General features: G+C 55.7%; 2 protein-coding genes across 7 annotated transcripts in view; one reads left to right on the top strand and one right to left on the bottom strand.

The window, feature by feature from the left end:
* LOC309394511 (nucleoside diphosphate kinase 6-like) overlaps positions 1 to 20,451 on the bottom strand; it is a 435,625-nt gene that overhangs the window by 224,143 nt on the left and 191,031 nt on the right. The window lies entirely within an intron of this gene.
* SHANK3 (SH3 and multiple ankyrin repeat domains 3) overlaps positions 1 to 20,451 on the top strand; it is a 241,380-nt gene that overhangs the window by 98,202 nt on the left and 122,727 nt on the right. For all 6 annotated transcript variants that reach the window (XM_081957745.1, XM_081957744.1, XM_081957742.1 and 3 more), the window contains exons 7-11: positions 1,938 to 2,105; positions 2,974 to 3,090; positions 3,784 to 3,861; positions 6,050 to 6,116; positions 12,691 to 12,997. In XM_081957745.1, coding sequence (XP_081813871.1) covers positions 1,938 to 2,105; positions 2,974 to 3,090; positions 3,784 to 3,861; positions 6,050 to 6,116; positions 12,691 to 12,997 — 737 coding nt within the window. The remainder of the gene's footprint in view (positions 1 to 1,937; positions 2,106 to 2,973; positions 3,091 to 3,783; positions 3,862 to 6,049; positions 6,117 to 12,690; positions 12,998 to 20,451) is intronic.

Genomic DNA, 20,451 nt, shown 5'->3' with positions numbered 1-20,451 from the left:
GGAGATGCAACTTTTTTTACCACCGGTTCTGTGGGCGTGGCTTGGTGGGTGTGGCAGGGGCAGGATACTGCAAAATCCCCATTCCCCCACCCCATACCCCACTGGGGGGGGGCAGTCAGTGGTCGTATTTGCCGGTTCTCCGAACTACTCAACATTTCCGCTGCCAGTTCTCCAGAAGCTGCTGGGTCTCAGTCCTAGTTTGTCCCCTGAGGGTCTCTTGGTGTGGGCGGTGGGTGGGAGGGTTAAAGGGACCTTCAAAGTCCCTCCTTGCCAGCAATCAACAGCCGGAGAAACAGAGATGGACCCCAGGGGGAATACCAGACTAACAACCAAGCATTAAACCAGACCCCCGTCAAGGAACGGCCGACTCAGACAGACAGACAGTCGACCACAGCCGAAGCAGACTGACAGGGCAAACCCTCTCCCCTCCCCCCCTCCTTTCCCATGGAACGTCTGCCAGAAAAGGTGCCAGGCTCAGAGGGCACCAAGGAAGGAGCTCTTGTGAGGGGTCCACATACGCACATCGGACCACCTTCCCATTCCGCCCTGGGGGGGGCATCTTTGCCGACCCCCAAATGGGATCCAAAGGCATCGGCCGCAGTTCCTGGAAGCTTCTGTCCCAGGATCCAAATTGTGGACCTGTCCAGGTGCCCCCAGCCCCCCCGGACCTTTGGCAGCCAGCCCCGGGGGTGAGGAAGCCAGCAAGGGAGGGGCTGCCTGCCTGCCCCTGGGGGGGGGGAGAGTCTGCCATCCTTAAGTAGGCCAGGATGATGGATGCCTCCGAGGGCTGGGGGGGGGGGGGATGCAGTAAGAAGGGCCCGTGATGGATGGAGGCAGGCAGGGATAATAAACGGCAGCTGAGCGGAGGGAGGGGAGAGTCTCCCCTGGTTGTATAAGTCCATAAGGAATTGGGGGGGGGGTGTTGACATCAGAGCCAGGTTGGTTGTGGATGTGAGTGTTTTTATCCAGAGGGAGGGAGGGAGCTGATAACCTGGATGGTTTGCACTTTCCAGGGAGTGTGAGGTCATCTAGTCCAACCCCTGCTCATGACGGATTCACTAGTCGGTCTATGGAGGTTGTCAATCATCCTTGTGGTGGTTTCTCCCCAAGGGGCTTTTCTTCCAAGAGACAACTGGACTTCCTTGGGGGTTTTTTTCTTTGAAACCATTTTGCTTCTCATCTAAGAAGCTTCTTCAGTTCTAACTTCAGTTCTCCAGCTAGAACTGAAGAAGCTTCTCAGATAAGAAGTGAAAAGCTTTCAAAGGAAAAGAAATCCCAGAAAGCCCAGTTGCCTTTTGGGGGGAGAAAAGCCCCTTTGGGACCAACCGCTGGAGCCCGGCTGATGGGTGACCATCCCACTGCTGTGGAAGATGCCTCAGGAGGGAGAAATCCCTTCTTCATGAGGCAGCCCACCCCACAGGCTCACAGCTCAGACTGGGCCTTGATGTCCACAGCTCCACTTCAGGTTGCCCAGGTGGCAGAGCCCCGTTTCAAGGAGCGTTTTCTGCATGTTTTCAGCAGGTGCCAAAGGACAAACCTCTGCGCAAAGTGTTTCGATCCGGGATGGGTGGCCAATAAATTGAAATAAATGAATTTATCTAATTAATAAATAAATGAATATTAAATACAAACACACACACACACATTTATTTAACTGCTATTATGAATTATTTAATAAAATAATAATGACAATTTAATAATACATCATTAGATTTATTTAACGAATCCATCAAAATAAAAGTATGTGTCTGCTTGAGCTTAAGGCAAGCTGGCAGAGGGCGTAGAGGGAGAAATCTCTCTGGGAAAGACAGCTCTGGTCCACCTTAGCTGGTCCCCCCCCAGCCTTTGTGGGCTTCTTCTGCCCCCCCCCATCTCGATCGGCCAGGGATGCCCGGCCCTCCTGATGCCCCCCTCCCCCCGTGGCCTCCTTTGCACAGACGCTGCTCGACCTGGGTGCCTCCACGGATTACAAGGACAGCCGGGGGCTGACCCCCCTGTACCACAGTGTCATGGTGGGGGGGGACCCCTACTGCTGCGAGCTCCTCCTGCACGACTATGCCAAGGTGGGCTGCACCGATGAGAACGGCTGGCAAGAGATCCACCAGGTGAGCCATGCCAGCCCTGGGTGCCCACGGGTGCCGGGGGGGGGGGGTCGCAGGAGCTTAGTGGGGGAGGGGGGGAAAAGGAGTGGGCCCAGGTGGAAATGCCCCCAGCCCTTTTGCTGAATCCCCACCTGGCAGGGAAGGGGGGCAACTGGGAGACCCTGCAGCAAACCTCCCTGCAGTGTGTGTGTGTGGGGGGGGGGGGAGCTTTAAAACAATGTGGGCATTCAGCCTCCCCCCCCCCCGCTTCTCCTGCCTCCGAATTCTACGGGTAGTCCTCGACTTACAACCGTTTGTTTAGTGACCGTTCACAGTTACAAGTGCACTGAAAGAAGCGACCTATGTCCATTTTTCCCCCTTACGACCATTGCCATAGCCACGTGGTCACAGGGTGAAAACTCAGAGGCAATTGACTCATATTTATGACGGCTGCGATGTGGCGTGACCCCCTTTTGTGACCTTCTGAGCAGCAAAGTCACTAGGGAGCTCGGATTCACTTAACAACCGCATCACTAACTTATCATCTGCAGTGATTCACTTAACAACGGTGGCAAGAAAGGTGGTAAAATGGGGAAAACTCACTTAACCACCGTCTCGCTTAGCAGCAGACGTTTTGGGCTCAGTTGTGGTCGTAAGTCCAGGGCCGCCTGTGTTGCCGGAGCTTCTCTTGAGCTCTCTCCTCATCAGTGGCATAAATTTAATCAACGAATGAAATGGGGAATAATGCAGAATTGGGGGGAGGGGTCTGAGGGCCCGGGGGACGGTGGGCACCATGGGATTTGGAATCCGGAGTGGGAGCTGTAGCGCAAGGGGGTGGCGGGCCTTGGAGTGGGCTGTGAGTGCGAGTCATGCCTTCCTGTCTCCTGGGCAGGCCTGTCGCTACGGACACGTCCAGCATCTTGAGCACCTTCTCTTCTACGGGGCAGACATGGCCGCCCAAAATGCCTCGGGAAACACCGCCCTGCACGTCTGCGCACTCTACAACCAGGTCAGTCTCCCCCCCACACACACACGCCCATGCACACCCCAGCCCCCCCCCATCAGCAGGTGTCAAAGGAGCTGAGCAGGGGAGGCCCTTGGGGGGTGGGGGTGGCTCAGCCTTCTGGGCTTGTTGGTCCTTCTGAAGAATCTCACCTGTCCCTGGAGGAGGGCGTAGCTAACCCGTGTCTGGCAGGAATTCTGGCCTCCCACCCTGGAGTCTCCACTCCTTTCTCCTTTCCTTCTTTTCCTTCCCGAAAGTTAACACCAAGTTCCATGTATTACTTTTCAATAACGCTCCAAGGAAGGTGGACTTGGCGAAGGGGGGAGGGCTCAAATCCCCACCCCAGTGGTGCCCTTCTCTGCCTCCAGCCCCAGGGGCTCTTGCAAGGGGTAACCGGACGCTGGCCCTCTTGTCCGAATCCAGGAGTTGGGCCCACAAGGCCCACACCCTCCACTGGGCTGAGGATGGAAGTGGGCTGGGGGAGAGGGCGAGAGAGCGGGGAGGGACCCTGCCCCGTCCTCCTGGGGCCACAGACTACAGGACTGAAGCTGCCCCGGGGCCCAAAACCTCCCTCCTTTTCCCCACAGTGCCCGGGGAAGGTTGCCCCCCCAGCACCACCCTTGGCTGAACTAGGCCAGAGACGCCGCCTCTCTGCCCAGCCCGGAGGAGCTCTGACACTGCCCCTCTTTTCCCCACCAGGAGAGCTGTGCCCGGGTTCTCCTCTTCCGGGGAGCCAGCAAGGAGATCCGGAACTACAACAGCCAGACGGCCTTCCAGGTAGGAGCATGGGGGGCTCTGGAAGAGGGACCCTCTGCTCCCTCCTCTGACACAGGGGAGAGAGAGGGGGGGTGAGAGAGAGAGAGAGAGGCTTCAGAGGGGTGCAGAGGGTCTCTCTCCCTCTCCTACCCAGGCCAGGAAAGCAAGAGAAGGGAGAGGCAGGGGCTTCTCACACCCACCCCTTTGGGAGGGCAGGACGCCCTGGAAGGCCTGGGACCTCCTGGAGGAGAATGGCCCCCTTCCCCCCCCCCTCTGGCCCACCCCTAGTGGCCAATCGCTTCAACAGGAGCCAGCCACGTGCTGCAATGGGCACAAAAGCCAAGACAGTCCTAGGCTGCATCAACAGAGGGAAAGAATCAAGATCACTTTACAAAGCCTTGGTAAGGCCACACTTGGAGTACGGCATTCAGTTCTGGTCGCCACGATGTAAAAAAGATGTGGAGACTCTGGAAAGAGTGCAGAGAAGAGCAACAAAGAGGATTAGGGGACTGGAGACTAAAACATAGGAAGAATGGTTGCAGGAACTGGGAATGTTTAGTCTAATGGGGGGGGGAAGGACTAGGACCCTAGGGCTGACATGAGAGCAGTGTTCTGATATTTGAGGGGCTGCCACACAGAAGAGGGGGGGGTCCACCTATTTCCCAAAGCGCCTGAAGGCAAGAGAAGTAACAATGGACGGAAACTAATCAAAGAGAGAAGCAACCTGGAACTAAGGAGAAACTTCCTAAGGAGGGAGGACAATTAACCAGTTGCCTTAAAAGGTTGGGGGGAGGGGCTCCATCACTGGAGGTCTTTAAAGAAGAGACTGGACAGTCACTTGTCTGAAATGGCATAGGGTCTCCTGCCTGAGTGGGGGGGTTGGACTAGAAGACCTCGCAGGTCCCTTCCCACCGTTGTCCTGTCATTGAAGTGGAATTCAGCTGCTCTATCAAACCATGGAGCAAGACTTGCCCCAGAGAAGGATCGGGGTTCTCTCTTCTTGACCAAACCCTTTTTCCAGGGGCCCCTGAGTCCTCTTGGGCTCTTCCTCACCTGCCCTTGAAGCCCTGCGACTGGCATGAGTCCCCTCCCCCCACCCCCACCTGTCTGGGCTTTGTGATTTTTCCACTTGGAGAGCTGCATTTCACGCCCTTCGGTATCCATTACATACATCAAGTCAGAAAGAGGCATCTTGGATCAGCTGCAGTTCCAGGCCTTGGGGGGGGGGGGTGAGACCCCTGCCAGAGCCCCCTTTCCTCTGCCCAAAAGTCCTCAGGGAAAAGGCGCAGTCTCTGGAGGGTATCTCCTCTGGGGCCCAGGGAGGGGGTCGCACCAGGAAGAGCACCCCAAGCAGCCCCGAATCCCTCCCCCTGGTCCGGAGCTGGAGAAGGGGGGGCCATGTGGAGCCAGCTCAGCCCCTTCTCACCTCCTGCTTTGATCAAACAGATCCACACCTGGGTTGATAAGACGTCAATTGGCTCCTTTGTTGCCCTGTGCTTGTTTTACGGGAATCTTCCCAGACTCGCCGTTTGCACCGGGGCCCCATTGCATAAGGTTCAAGGGCATTGAAAGGGGGTCAGACGTCACCCTTATGTCCCCACCTAGGGATGGCAGGCTAACTGCCCATTTGACTCCTCCGCCAGGCCCCCTCTCTCCAACACCACCGGCCAGCCTTCTCCACCACATGGCTGTGCCATCTCTAGGAGAGGGGCATCGGGGCACAGAGGGCATCCTAGCTGCCCCACGTGAATTGTGCAGCTTCCACTTGCTGGTGGGGTGGGCGAATGTCACCCAATTCTGCCTCTTCTGGACCCCCACCTGAAGTGGCCCTCGGAGATGGCAGATTCTCCCCAGCCTGAGGGGGTCATGGGGCTGCTTCTTTCTTTCCCCCTGAATAAAAGTACAGGGGGGGGGTGTAGGCTGAGTCCCGGGGGCTGAATGGGGCACGTAAGGGTCCCTGGCCCTTTTCTCCTGAGCCCACCGGGCATCTCTCCCAAGGTTTCTGGGGGTCCGCAGGGGCTAAGAACCCCCTTCTCCATGCCCGGCTGTTCCTGGCCTCCAGTCCTGCTGTGGGATCGGCAGCTGGGACGGAGTGCGTCCATCCCTCTATCCTTGTAAGAAGTCAGAAGGCCTACCTTGCAGGGCTGTTGTGAGGCAGAGTGGCCCTCCAAGAACTCTTTGTGGCTCATTCTGGCCTCTTTGCTTACAGGTGGCCATCATTGCGGGGAACTTTGAACTGGCGGAAATCATCAAAACCCACAAAGAGTCCGATGTTGGTGAGTGTGCGACCTTTGGCCTTTTGTAGGGCTTAGGAGCCCCCGGGGGGAGGGGGAACCTCTTGCCTCCCAACAATCTGGGTCCTCATTTGAGCAACCTCGGAAGGACGGAAGGTCGAGCCAACCTTGAGCCGGTCAGGATTGAACTGCTGACTGCGGGCAGAGTCAGCCTGCCATGCCACTCTCTAACCCCTCTGCCACCAGGCGCCCAAGGCTCCCGGCCGCTGGGTCAGTCCAGGTCCAGTGGCTGTTTGGCCCTGCTCTCCTCCCTGCCAGTCCTGGGTGCCCACACCTGGCAAGCCGGCTGTGAAGAGGCAGCCCTTTTGGGCTGAGCCCCTTCCCAGCCGCCCTGGAGCCCCAGGCACGGACTCCCGGGCTGAACTCAGGGGCTGCTGGGGGATCCTGGAGGAAGGGAGAAGTCCTGCCAGAGGGAAAAGGGGGTGCCAGATTTGGGGACGCAACCAGCCAGCTGATCCCGAGATGGCAGCCAGGAGGCGGCGTTTTGAGAGGAACCAATTATATTGATGTCCCCACACGGTGTAAGTAATTGTATGATTCGTTACAATTTAATTAACGACATCGCCCAGAAATGACAGCAAGGTTTTCTTCCTTAATTGGCTTCTCTGGCTTTGGGGCTCCCTTTGAAAAAGGATTTCATTCGAAACACGTCTGGATCAGCAGAGGATCTGGAAACAGCAGGGGGTCCGCCCCCCGCCCCCCCGCCCGACACGGGCTACCGAAAGGACAGGATAAGAGAGTAGGAAGGGACCTTGGAGGTCTTCTAGTCCGGCCCGTGCTCAATCAGGAGAGCCTGCCCTGTTTCAGACAATCTCTTCTTCAAAGGAGAGTTTTAAGGACACGGGAGAAAGTCCCCAAATTAAGGCCAGGGGGCTTCCCCAGTGCTGCAGCTTGCAGGGCTCGGGGGCCTCACGGAGCCCCAAAGAAACACGGGCAAAGCCTGACCCCCCCCCTCCAGCCCTCTGAAGATGCTAGGGGCCCTGGGCCCCAGATACACAGGGGCCCTGCTGAGGGGGGGGGCTCCAAGGGAAGGGAAAGGGGTCTCGGGGCCAGGAAGAGGGCAGCCGGGGAGACCAGAGAATCGGAGACAGGGAGGAAGGCACCATGGAGATCATCTAGTCCACTCTCTGCCTAAGGGCAGAACCACCCCCATCCCGCAGTGCCCTATGGGTTTTCGCAGCCTGGATCTGCCCCCCCCCTCTTGCCTTTGGGTGGAGCCTGGGATGCCGTGTGCGCCAACCCCCCCTCCCCCCCCCGGCTATATTCTTAGATCCTTCGCTCTCGGCGTCCTTGGAGTGGGCGTTTTCTTCTTCTGAAATCTCTTTTAAGATCCTAATTGCAGCACGGGTGGTCCTCGACTTACAACAGTTCATTTAGTGACCATTCAAAGTTACAACGGCACTGAAAAAAGTGACTTGTGACCATTTTTCACACGTATGACCGTTGCAGCCTCCCCGTGGTCACGTGATGAAAATTCAGACACTTGGCCACTGGCTCGCATTTATGACGGTGGCCGTGTCCCCTGATCCCCTTTTGCGACCTCCTGACAAGCAACGTCAATGGGGGAAAATAGATTCACTTAACGACCGTGTCACTAACTTAACAACTGCAGCGATTCACTTAACAATTGTGGCAAGAAAGGTTGTAAAACGGGGCAAAAGTCCCTTCGCCAAGGTTTCACTTAGCAACAGGAATGTTGGGCTCAATTGTAACTGTAAGTCCGGGACGACCTGGATAAGTTCCTGAATTGTGAGCCGGCCAAATTCGTTTGCTGAGCTGAGCGGCCATCGAAATCAAAGGAATGAAAAAACAGTGAATGAAGAAATTCCTTCTGTGGTTTTGGGGCTGGGGGGGCGTTCAGGCGTTGCTCCCTCCACCCCTTTTTGCTCTGGGGAAAACTCTCCAAAGGGGCTTCCGGAGCCAGCGGAGGAGAGCAGGGCGGCCCTGTCCTTGGGGGGGGGAGGGGGGGCTCTTGGCTGCAACCTGGCAGGGAAGCCAATTAAGGAAGAAAATCTTGCTGGGTCAGATGGCTAATTAAAGCGTAGCCAATCATACAAACAACCATGAAGGGATGTCAATTTAATTGGTTGCTATCAAGATTAACAGGACATCTGAAATCAATGCTGGTCATTAAAGGAAGCAAGAACTCCGGGCTGGGAAGGGCTTTAAAATATGAGGGAGGGGAAGGAGTTAGAATTTGAAATCATACGAATGTTATCTCCAGATGAGGGCAGAGGGACGGATCATTCTAGATTATCCCTTTCAGTCTGGATTCAGATCAAGACCTGCTCCAAAGACCTCTCACTTGACTTCCTTCCCTTCCCTTCCCTTCCTTTTCTTCCCCTTCCTCCTTTCCTTCCCTTCCTCCTCCTCCCTCTCCTCCCCTCCCCCCTCCTTTCTCTTCCTTTCCTCCCTTTTTCCCCCCTTCCATTTGATACGCCTGCCCACAAAAGCCAAATGAAATTAACCACAATGCAATGAAGCCAAGTTGCTTCGGGGACATCCTTCAATTCTACACAAAACCAGCATCATCTAACATTCCAGCCCATTGCCAGAGGTAATACCATGAGATTAAAAGGTTTTTGGAAGACCACCGCCCAAATTAATGGCTGGTAGGCCTGAGATGGGTAAATTCAGCCCTCGGGGTCTCATTTGAAATCCCAGCTGCCTTTGAGACCATCCATCATAGACTCTGGAGGTTGGAAGGGGGAGGGCAGTAATTCTTCTCCTTCCTCCTCCTGGGAGTAGACGGAGGACCACCTGTAGGAGATGACCAGGCTTAGTCCAATGGAGGGGTCAAACAGCCACAAGTCATGAGTCTCTTCACACTCACGAGAGATCTGTGTCCAGCCCACCTCATTTCCCTTAACTGTCAGTTGGCCAGATTCTTATAGAAAACTCAAGATTGCAATCAATCTTTATACTCCTTTGAACAGCCCCCCTCTCCTGATTTCCTGGCAGCTTGAACCACCTACTCCCAGGAGGGTGGACTGATAAGAGTGCCCTGTTCTCTCTCTCCCTCCCCCCACCCCCCACACCTTTTAGCACCTCCAAGCCGCCCCGAGAAAGATCAACACAGGGTCAGGCATCCTAAGTACGTGGGGATTCCAGCCCCACCTCTGGACCCTGAGCCAATTGGAGAAGTGGGGGGGGGCGAGAAGGGATCATGCTGTGCCAGCTCAGTCTTAGCAAGGTGAGGCAGCTGGCTTCGGATGCCAACTGGAGCCATTGATGTGTTCCATCTGGGGTTCTGGATGGGGCCCTTGGAGTCCGCTGGCTCCTCCCGGACCCACGGATCATCCTGCTTGAGGAGAAGGTGGCTGCCATGGCCGGGAAAGGCCTTTGCCCACGTCTCTGATGTGGCAATAGTGCCCACTTCTGGATCAGGATGCCCTGCTCTCTTGATGCCTCTCCATGGAACCACCATAAGTCCTTGACTTACAACAGTTCTTTTAGTGTCCCAAAGGTGCTTTTTTCAGGAGGCAACTGGACTTTCTGGTTTTTTTCTTTTGAAGAGGTTTCGCTTCTCATCCCAGGAGCTTCTTCAGCTCTGACCGGTTGATGGGGAATGGAAGGACTGATACTCCTTGCAGACAGCTGGTCGTTTGCATCCTTTGAGAGGGTCGACCTACCTGGCCCAAGGTGTAGCTATCGCCACCTTCTCCCCACAGCCTCTGACTATCCGATAGGATTCACCAGGGGGAGACCCCTTCAGGTCCCACCCTTGAAGGCACGTTATCCTCAGGCACCCCACCGGATGGGCTTCTTTCCTTTTCTGCCCCCCCCTCCACACACACCCTCCTTTGAAATCCCAAAAGCACTTTGGGTTTTTTTTTTCCTTGAAAAGCTTTGCTTCTCATCTAAGAATCTTCTTCCGTTCTGAATTGAAGGGAAGAAGAAGAACGGAAGAAGCAGCTTCCTGGGTGAGAAGTGAAACATTTTCAGGAGGGGTGGGGGGAACCCCAGAAAGTCCAGCTGCCTTTTGGAAAAAGCACCTTTGGGACCCCCATGACCAGGAAGATGGAGCAGCTCTCCTCCTTTGAGGCTGCTCCCCACCTGCGTCAGGTCAGACGGACAGAGAGAGAGACCCGTGAGGCAGGGGGCCTCTTCCCTCCTTGCAGTAGACAAAGGCTTTTCCTGTTCAGAGGGGCGGGTGAGCCGTTTGCGCTGCCTCCTGTGATGATAATTAATGGCTTTAATCTTCCTCATTTCCCGATTAGCGTCTGCTCGGCTGACATTCATTTACCAGGGAAGCCGCCTGTAAGCAAAGCAATAATGGATGCTTTTTAATGCCAGGAGAAAGTGGGGGCTTTGAAATGTAAATCTCATTTGCAAGGTTTCCTCCCCAGTTGGACTTAAACTGCAAGGGAGGTGGGGGGGGAGCCTTACTCCATGCAGGACAGGTAGTCCTCGGCTTACGACATTTCACTTAGTGACCTTCCAAATTACAATGGCCCTGAAATAGGGGACTTACGACTGTTTTTTACACTTACGACCGCATGGTCAGATGATCAAAATTTGGATGGCTTGGCAGCTGACTCAGATTTATGACGGTTGCAGTTTCCCACCTGATCCCCTTTTGCGACCTTCAGACAATCAAAAGTCCACAGGGAAGCCAGATTCATTTAATAACCATGTCACTAAACAACTACAGTGATTCGCTTAATGACAGTGGCAAGAAAGGTTGTAAAATGGGGCAAAACTCACCTAAGAAATGCCTCGCGTAGCAACAGAAATGTTGGGCTCGATTGTGGTCATAAGTTGAGGGCTACCAGTAAAGTGACGGCCTGCCAGCTGCTGCTGAACTACAGCGCCCAGCAGCCTCTGCCAGTGTGGCACAGGATACTGGGAGCGGAGGTGGCAAGTCCTGCCCAGAGGGGGGAATAGGACTCCCCTCCAAAGAGATGGAGTTCCATGCAGAACCGGCAAGAACTCAACGTGGAGTCGTGGCAGCTGTCACTTCCTCCCAAGTGCAGATGTTTCCTGGATGTCCTCGCCAGTGCTGTGATTGGCCAAGGAAGAAGAGGATTTGTAGCTGGGGGCTGAAATGGGGGCTGCTCTCTGAGCTGGGGGCTTTCCTTGCAGCCGTTTCATGGGCCAAAGTAGGTAACGTCATCAGTGCTTAGTAAGGAGCGGGGTTAATATACATAAACATAAACTGAGGGCAAGCCCCCCCCCTTCTTACTGGAACTGCAGATGTTACCTGGTTGGGTCCTGAAACTGAGATTAAAGGGAGCCAGGGAGTCCAGGCAGGCAACGGACCAGGAGTTTCAGGGGGCTGCTTTGAAAATTCGGGCCCCCAATTTGAACCCAATCCCATCCACAGCATCTCTGAAGCCCCACCAAGCAGGCCTCTCTCTTTCAGGCATTAGGACCACCCCCCTCCTTTAAAGAGACCAACGTTTCTGTCCTTTTGAATCCCAGAGTTTGAAGCCAGCACACGGGAGGGCAAGAATATAGAATAAGAGTAGGAAGGGAGCTTGGAGGTCATCTAGTCCAACCACCTACTCAAGCGGGAGACCCTGTACCGTTCCCCATAAATGGCTGTCCAATCTTTTCCTAAAAACCTTTAAAGAGTTGGAGAAATCTCCTTTTAAAAACTTGGCTGTGATTTGGGCATTCAGAAGGCTGGGGGGAAGGGGGCCAAAGGGGGCCAAAAACCTTCCCACCAGCAAAAGGGGCTCTGGGGGCTTCTTGGCACAAGCCAGCTGGGAGGGGTTTTCGGCGGTTAGAAAGTCAGCAACTCGGACCTAAAGCAGCAGCCATCCCTTAAGGGCAGGGCGGGGGTCCCAATCCCCGGTCCCTGGACCGGCACCGATCCGCCAAGCCACAATCCGGGCCGCGCAAGCAAGCCAAGCCCCATGGGGGGGGGGGGTGCAGGCAGCAGACGAAACTACGTCCCCTCCGACCCACGGAAAAAACTCTCTACGGAACCGGTCCCTGGTGCCCATTAGGTTCCTCACCCCACCCCCTCCCTTGCAGGGCTGCCTTGAGTGAGGCCGGGGGAGTGGGGGTCTCAGAAAGGGGGGTCTGGCCACTTCCCGGGTGGGCCCCCAAGTGAGAAACGGGAGGCGTCTCCGGGTCCCGCCATCCTCACCTGCCTCCCAGCGCCTTTCCTGCTGGGGTGGGCAGGTCGGCGGGGAAAGGTTCCTCGGGGGGGGGGGGAGTGCTGGGCTGCTTCTCTGGGGCGGGAGTAGCAGAGCCCCAACTTCTGGCAAACCCCCACCCGACCCAGCTCCTCTGCACAGCCCCCTGCATAGCCCCGTCCTGCCCGGGAGGTTTTCTTCGCGAGTGAAGTCAAAGCGCCTCGCAGTCCGCCGGCCAGCCCTGAAGTCCACGAATGGACTAGATTAACAGAGTTGGAAGGGGCTTTGGAGGTCATCTAGTCCAGCCCCCCGCCAGGCAGACCGTATACGGTTTCTGACAGAGGGCCGTCCAGTCTCTTCTGGAGAGCTTCCAGGGCCGGAGCTCCCGCAACCTCGGGAGGGAAGCGTTGGGGGGGGGGTTGTGGTCCGGCCGTGCTAACCGCCCCCCCCCCCGTCTCTCTTTCCCGCAGTGCCTTTCCGGGAGACCCCCAGCTACACCAAGCGGCGGCGGCTGGTGGGGGCGGCCGGGCTCTCCTCCCCGCGCCTGCTCCAGCGCTCGGCCAGCGACAACAACCTGAAGGCGGAGAGCCGCCCGTCCTACTCGCCGGCGCCCTCGCTCCGCGGCCTCCCCCCGCAGCTGCTGGCCCAGATGCGGGAAGCGGCGGGCGAGGCCGGGCCCCGCGGCGCCCACAGCCGCTCCCCGTCGCTGCACCGCGTGCGGGAGGAGAAGGAGGCCGACGCGCCCTCCCTGCGCAGGAGCAGCCGCACCAAGCCCAGGTGAGCCGCCGGACGCGACGAGACCTCGGCGGGGAGGGACCGGCTGCCCCGCAGGGGGGACGCGCTCTGCCATCGGCGCCGCTGGGTCGCCTCCTCTGACCGATGATGAAGCCTCCGTCCCTTTGGGGTTTTTAATCTGCCTTTATAAGTAACTCCTGGCTGCGAAGAACGTGCATGCTTCTGCCTTTCTCCTCTTTGTCCTCCACAACGACCCTGCGGAGTTGGTTGGCATGAGAGAGAGGCTTTCATGGTTAAGGCTGGACTAGAACTCATCAATTCCCGGTGAATGGCCCAAAGTCACCCAGCTGGCTTTCATGCCTGAGGCAGGACTAGAACTCACAGCCTTCCTTGTTCTAGCCAGCCCCTTCCCCACCACAGCACACTGGTTCTAATGGCTGACTGTGATTCTTTCCCCCTGTCCTGCATGGGAAGGACAGAACCTCTGAGCCAAGAAGGCCCCCCTCTCTTTGGGCCCCGGGTGGGTTGCAAGGGAGGACTGTTCCCGGAACCTCTGGACTGGGCAGCCACAAGCAGCGGCACTGCCGTGACTCTGAAGGGCGCCACCCTCTCCGGATGCCTGGACTGGAGCACAGGAGGGCCTTTCTTGGTGGGTTGGTGGTGCCCTGGCTTGATCCTGGTCAGTTGCTTAAAGGGTGAGTTGTTTGCCAGGGGAGCGGGCTCAGCCTCTTCTTCCTGTGCAGAGCTGCGGCTGCATTGCCCTGCTGGGCAGAAGGAAGCTGCAAGGTCTGCCTGGACCTTGAGGAGCAAAGATGTCGTTTCAACCTAGGAAACTTCTTCCTTCTCCTTAACCATTTCTCCATTCACGGGTTGGTTGGTTGTTGGCTGACTGGCTGAAGGTAGCTGGACTTTGCACTTCAGCCACAAGCTGCCCACCTGGGCAAACAGAAGTTTGGCTTTCTGGGAATCCTACCGACTCCCTCGTCCTGCAGTTCTGGGGTGCTGGAGGGAGCCAGCTGGACCCCCAGATCCCTCCCGCAGGCAGGCCTGCTTGGCCTCCTAGCTGAGCTGCTGTTGGTTTGAGGGTGGATTCTGGAAGAGGGGGGAGGATTCCCAGGGGCTTTGGGGGAGCATGCGGGGATTCCAGCCCACTTCTAGGAAGAGGAACCCATTTTCCAGAACGGAAATCCAGGTGGGACAAGGGGATCAGCCGTTGCCCTTTGGGTTCTGTGGATGAGTGCCAAATGGCAAATGGGGTATCCAACGGGGTCTTGACCCATTTTGTTTGGGGCTGCCTCACCCACGGGGGTCTTCAAGGGGTGCCCCTCTTGCGCAAAGGCCATTCTGGTAGAGCCTCCGTCTCTCCTCCTCCTGAGATGCTTCTCTCATTTCAGGCTGAGGTTCTTCAGAGGCGTTGGGTGTAACGCCTCCAGTCGGGGGGGGGGAGCAATGAGCTCATTTTCTTGGAGGGGGCCGCTGGGTCAGAGTTTATGCCTTTTTTGTTTTATTTATGCATCCAATTTCTGCAGCTGCCCATCACAATCAATGACTCCAGGCAGTTTACAGTTCAAAATAAAACACGGCAATTAAAAGACTAAAATCATTTTGAAACCGTCCAAGACAAATATCCGTAGCGCAGCTGGTCAGGCACAAAAGATCAGATCTACATGCAAAGGTTCAGTCAGAATGATTTGCTGCTAAAAGCCTCTGCGCAGGAATCTTCTCCACTGACGCTCAGCCCCTGCTGGGAGTCAGGTGAGGGCAATGGAGTCCAAGGTTGCTTGTGGCTACGAGGGGATTCTAGGCCCATTCCTCCTTCAGCTCCATCCTGAGATTCTGCCATCGCTTCTCCTACAACAGCCGAGGAACTTGGCCTGTTGGCAATGAAGCTAGGAAACGGGGACTCTGGGCTTTGATGATCAGCAGAGGGAAGGCACAAGGGAGAAAGGTGTCCCCTGGGTCTAGGGTAAGGCCCTGTAGCGCCATCCTGAGGAGAGAGAGCCGATGATGGCCAGGATACAAGGAGTCCACGTCCTTCTCAGCCCTCCTTCTGACCCACACAATATACAGGTTTTCTGTGGAGTCATTTGACGTGTTGATGAGACCCTCAGCCCAGGGGGAGCTAGGCCAAGAACCTCTCAACCAGGGGGAACCATCAGAAGAGAAATGGATCTGCCCAGGCAAGGGTCGCAATGCTCCAGCTCACACCCCTGCGGGTGAAGGTTGGCAGAGGGCCTGCGCCCCTTTGCTGATTCCCAAATCTGGGCTGCACATTTCTTCCCGTGTCTGTGGACCAAACTATCTCCAGAAGAGACTCTGTTTATAGATGATGGGGGGGGGGGTTCTCCCCAAGTAAGAAAACATTTTGAAAAAATGCAGATCCCAGCCCTCGATGGAGAGAGGGGAGAAGGAGAAGCAAAAGGAAGGGTGGAAGCACCAAGGCCACGCTCCCTTTGGAAGGAGCAGGAGTCAAAAGAGGAACCAGCCTAGAATCTCTCCGTAGCCACAAACGTACTAAAGCCAACCCACCGTGAAGCTCTTGGACCCTTATTTGACTCCGAGCAGCTGTTGACCATTAGTTGGGATAAATCAGTTCAGTTGGACTTTCAGGTGTGGTTCCTGGCCTTTTGCTCATGACCGGATCCCGTTTGTGTGCTGGGCTGGCTGGGTGGGAAGCCACTAAAAGGGATCCAGTTAGATGGATTTTTCCAGCTTCTGGACCTGGGACTGCCTCTCTTCTGGGGCTTCCCCAGCCCCCCACCCCACCCCACCCCAACTCCCTCTTCCCACCTACTCTCTTCCTTGCTGGAGCCCTCCTGTCTCCCTTCTTTCTTCCCTCCCACCAGCCCCCTCCTCCTCCCCTTCCCACCCCTGCTCTCCTGCACGGCCAACGGGCCAAGGAGGTTGGCTGCCTCCAACAGGCCAGGGGGAGGGGAGGCCCAGCCACAGGGGCGCTGCAGAGGGCCACAAGAAGGGAAGTGGGAGGGGGATGCCTTGTGCTGCCTGGTTATAGTGGTCCTCAGGAAAGGACACGGGGGCGGGGGCTGAAAACTGATCAAGCCGGCTCCATCTGCAGTGATCCAGGAAGAGCTCTGGCGAGTCTCTCCTGGGCCTGCGGTGGGAAGAGAGCTGACAGATCTGAAGGCCTCAGGAAGGCTTCTGCCTTCCAAATGTTTGGCTTTTGTAAGCAGGTGGGGGGGGGGCTGTTCCAGGCGTCTGCTTGATGGATTCTTTCTGCTCAGTTTGGGTGGGTGGGTGGATGGATGGACTGGATGGATTTATAGGCTGCATTTACCCACCTCCGTCTTGTGATCTGGGGAAGGCGTGGCATGAAATGTCACAGCAAAGCATCTTAAAAACTATTCGGCCTGAGAGCCGAGGCCTCTGACAGATCGGCCATCGGCCCCACCTCCCAGGTCAGCCTCTGCCGGCACCAGAGGGAGAAGAGGGGTCTCCAGGCTTTTGTGGAAGGCGAGCAGCACAAAGGCCAGCTGGCCCCCAGGGGAGGCCTCCCCACAAAGCCCAGATAGGGAGTCCTTGACTTGCAACTGTAATTGAACGACCAGGTTGGAAGGGACCTTGGAGGTCTTCTAGTCCCACCCCTTGCTCAAGCAGGAGACCTTACACCATTTCAGACCAAGGGGTGTCCAATCTTTTCTGAAAAACTTCCAGTGTTGGAGGATCCATCACAACCTCTGGAGGGAAGTTCTTCCACTGGTTAATTGTCTTCACTATCAGGAAATTCCTCCTTAATTCCAAGTTGCTTCTCTCCTTGATTAGTTTCCACCCATTGCTTCTTGTTCTACCCTCAGGTGCTTTGGAGAACAGGTGGACCCCTTCTTTGGGGCAGCCCCTCAGATATTGGAAGGCTGCTCTCATGTCCCCCCGGTCCTTCTTTTCAGTAGGCTAGAGATAGACTCTCTGTGGCCCTCCTTCCTTTTTGTCCTGGAAGAAGGAAGCCTGATGGCCTTGGCTGAAAGGTTGGCTGTAGTTGGACCCTCCTCTGTCGGGGGGGGGGGGTGTCTCTTCTTCCAAGGGGCAACATGACCTCCCTGCCCCCCCACCCCACCATGAGCGACACACGTGAGGGACCCTCAGAGCTTCCCAGGGGAGCCCTTCAAGCTGACCACTGTCCCTTCTTCAGACAACCATCCTCAGGACATGAGTTTCATTTCAATTGTCATCTGATGGCTTCAGTTCAGTCATCCGGCTTTAAGTGGCTGTGATATTACGAAGGTAGCAACAAGAAATAAGCAAAAATAAAAGGAATAAATTAAAGGCATGAAATCAGAAAAGGGAAAAGGAGCATCCCTAACAGAAGTTGACACGCGTTGCGTTGCAGACGTCAGTCATGCCCCTCACCAGTGACTCCTCTGGCATCTGCCACATCAGCTGGTCCCAGGAAGGGAGGGAAGGCGGTGGGGCTGGTGCCGCATTAAGTGGGGGAGGGTTAGTGGAGGCTGTGTGAAGTGGGGGTGGGGGGAGAAGCATGCTGGTCTCTTGCATGTCCAGGCATGGATGTGGCAGCTACGGGGCTTTGGAGAGGCACCTGGTGGAGCTGTTGTGAGATAAAGAAAGAACTTTACTCTTGTCTCTGTTAAATTTTATTCTCTTCCTTAAAGTAAAGTGCTCGAAAGAGCGCAGAGAAGAGCAACCAAGAGGATGAGGGGGGACTGGAGGCTAATACATAGGAAGAACGGCTGCAGGAACTGGGCACGTCTACTTGAATGAAAAGAAGGACTGGGGGGGGGCTGACATATTCACACTCTTCCAATATTTGAGGGGCTGCCACAAAGACGATGGGGGGTTAATCTCTTCTTCAAAGCACTTGAAGGCAGAAGAAGAAGAAGGAGGAGGAGGAGGAGGAGGAGGAGGATGGGAACTAATCCATCAACTAATCAAGGAGAGAAGCAATCTAGGGAGAAATCTGCTGGCAGTGAGAACAGTTGATCGGTGGGACAGAAGTTGTGGTGCTCCAACAGCAGAGACTTTTAAGAAGGGATTGGAAAGCCGTTTGCCTGAGCAGAGGGTTGGACTAGAAGACCTCAAAGGTGCCTTCCTTCCACCTCCGTTATTCTGCGCAAGACTGGCAGAGGGCTTCTCGGGAGCTTCCCTCTTATTTTGCAGCAGTGGTTTTAACATCTGTCCCCTTGCCTCTGATCTTGTTGCTGATTCTGGCCGTGATGGGGAAGGAAGGACGCTTGGGACAAGGCTGGGTAATTGATGGCTGTTCTCCTCTTGGGTCATTTGTCAGCCCAGCAGATGATAAGGCTGTCAGAGGCATCTCGGCCAGGCTTTACAAAAGGTTGAGGGGAACCCAGAGTGGCCGGTGTTTTATGGGTGCGCCCTCAACGTTGCTCTCCCCTCTGCAGCCTTTGGGGGATCACAATCTTCTGAAAAACGGAGGCCTTGTTGTTCTCCAAGAGAGAGAAAGTCACGGGAACCTGGGAGATTTTCTTGGTTGTCTGCTTCCTCTCATGGCTGTGAAACGTGGCATTAATTGGCCCAAATTAGCCACAGGCTGCATCCTCTCTATCCGGACAATCAGTGGGGGTGGAAGAGAATTTCCCCACCACTCGTGGTCAGGGAGGTTCCTTCGTGGCTGACACTCCTGTCTCCCCATTGAAGCCAAGGTGGCCTTGGAGAACTGGCCCAGAGGATCACCGCATCCTTCTCAGGTCTTGAGGTTGGGGCCCTGGGACAATTGCAGGTGCTTAAGACTCAACTTAGGACCAGTTACTTGGCAGCTGTTTGATGTTACGACAGACTACCTGAAGGACCCACCTGGATTTGAAATGCTGACGGCCATCCACCCAGGGCTGAAATCCAGCAGGTTCTGGAGAACCCGTAGCGGAAATTCTGAGTAGTTCAGAGAACCGGCAAATGCCACCTGTGGCCGGCCCCAGAGTGGGGAGGGAATGGAGAGATTTTGCAGTATCCTCCCCCTGCCATGCCCACCAGGCCACGCCCACCAGGCCACGCCCACCAGGCCACGCCCACCAGGCCACGCCCACAGAACCAGCAGTAAAAAAAAATGAATTTCACCACTGCATCCACCCCCTCCCTCCCTCATGGCCACCCTCCACATGTCAGGCGTTCAGCAGACCTCTCGCAGTTACATCCACCTGCAACATCACGAAGCCATAGGGACTCATTTTATGACGGTTTTGCTGAGCATTAGCATTTGCTTCCAGTTTTTGGCAAACAACAGCACTGAAAAAATGGACTTACGACCGGGTCTTGAAGTTATGACTGTTGCAGCATCCTTATGGTCACATGATCAAAATTTGTACCATTTGGCTACTGTCTCACATTTACGATGGTCGCAGTGTCCCAGAGTCACGTGATCCCCTTTTGCCACCTTCTGACGAGCAAACTCAAGGGGTATTCACTTAACAACTGTGTTATGAAGTTAACAATTGCAATGATTCACTTAACAGAAGAAAGGTTGGCAAGAAAGGTTGTAAAATGGGGCAAAACTTGCTTAACAAATGTCTCACAACATAAATGTTGGGCTCAGTTGTGGTCGTAAGTTGAGGACTACATGTAAACTGATGGCCTCCTCTTCCTTCTTGGGCCAAGCCCCCCCCCCTTGTATATGAGGAAGCCCACCCAGGTTCATAAAAGTACTCAGGGGTTGCAAGGCAGCATTGCAGGCTGATTCTGCCACAGCCTGGAGTTCAAATCTCACCAGGCTCAAGGTTGACTCAGCCTTCCGTCCTTCTGAGATCAGTAAAATAAGGAGCCAGATTGTTGGGGGGGGTGGGTGGGCAAGAGGCTGACTCTGTAAACCGCTTACAGAGGGCTGGAAAGCACTGTGAAGCGGTATGGAAGTCGGAAGGAAGGAAGGAAGGAAGGAAGGAAGGAAGGAAGGAAGGAAGGAAGGAAGGAAGGAAGGAAGGAAGGAAGGAAGTCATGATGGCGCAGTGGTTAGAATGCAGGATTGCAGGCTGACTCTGCCAACTGCCAGGAGTTCGATCCTGACTGGCTCAAGATTGACTCATCCTTCCATCCCTCCGAGGTCTGCAAAAAGACGACCCAGATGGTTGGGGGTGGGGGGGGGTGGCAAGAGGCTGACTCTGTAAACCGCTCAGAGAGGCTGTAAGACACCCTGAAGTGGCATATAAGTCTAAGGGCTATTCCTATACAGGGGGTGAGGAGTCACCCTTCCTCCTGCTGGCTTGGAGTCCTCAGAGTTTGGCTGTTCCTGTGGGTGCAGCTGAATTGGAGCCCCCAGTGAGCCGCGCAGAGCCCCCTTGCTGGGAGTGTCTTGCCAATCCTGGGTGATGTCATGAGGAGCCTTCCTCTCCCTCGCTTAGCAACTGCATCCTCCCGGGAGGAGCACGGAGCCGGCAGCGCCAACATCCCAGGCAGCTCATTATCCACCAGCCGTCAAGCCGCCTTCAAAGGCTGGCAGACTCTCACACACGGGCGCAGGAGTTGTAAGATGAGAGGAAGGCACTCCAGCCCCCAGGAGAAGTTTGCTGGGCGCCTCC

This window comes from Natrix helvetica (genome assembly GCF_964273705.1).
Source record: "Natrix helvetica genome assembly, chromosome: 6".
Lineage (NCBI taxonomy): Eukaryota > Metazoa > Chordata > Lepidosauria > Squamata > Natricidae > Natrix > Natrix helvetica.
Note: the sequence above shows the minus strand (reverse complement) of the source record. Positions and strands in the feature narration are given on the sequence as shown.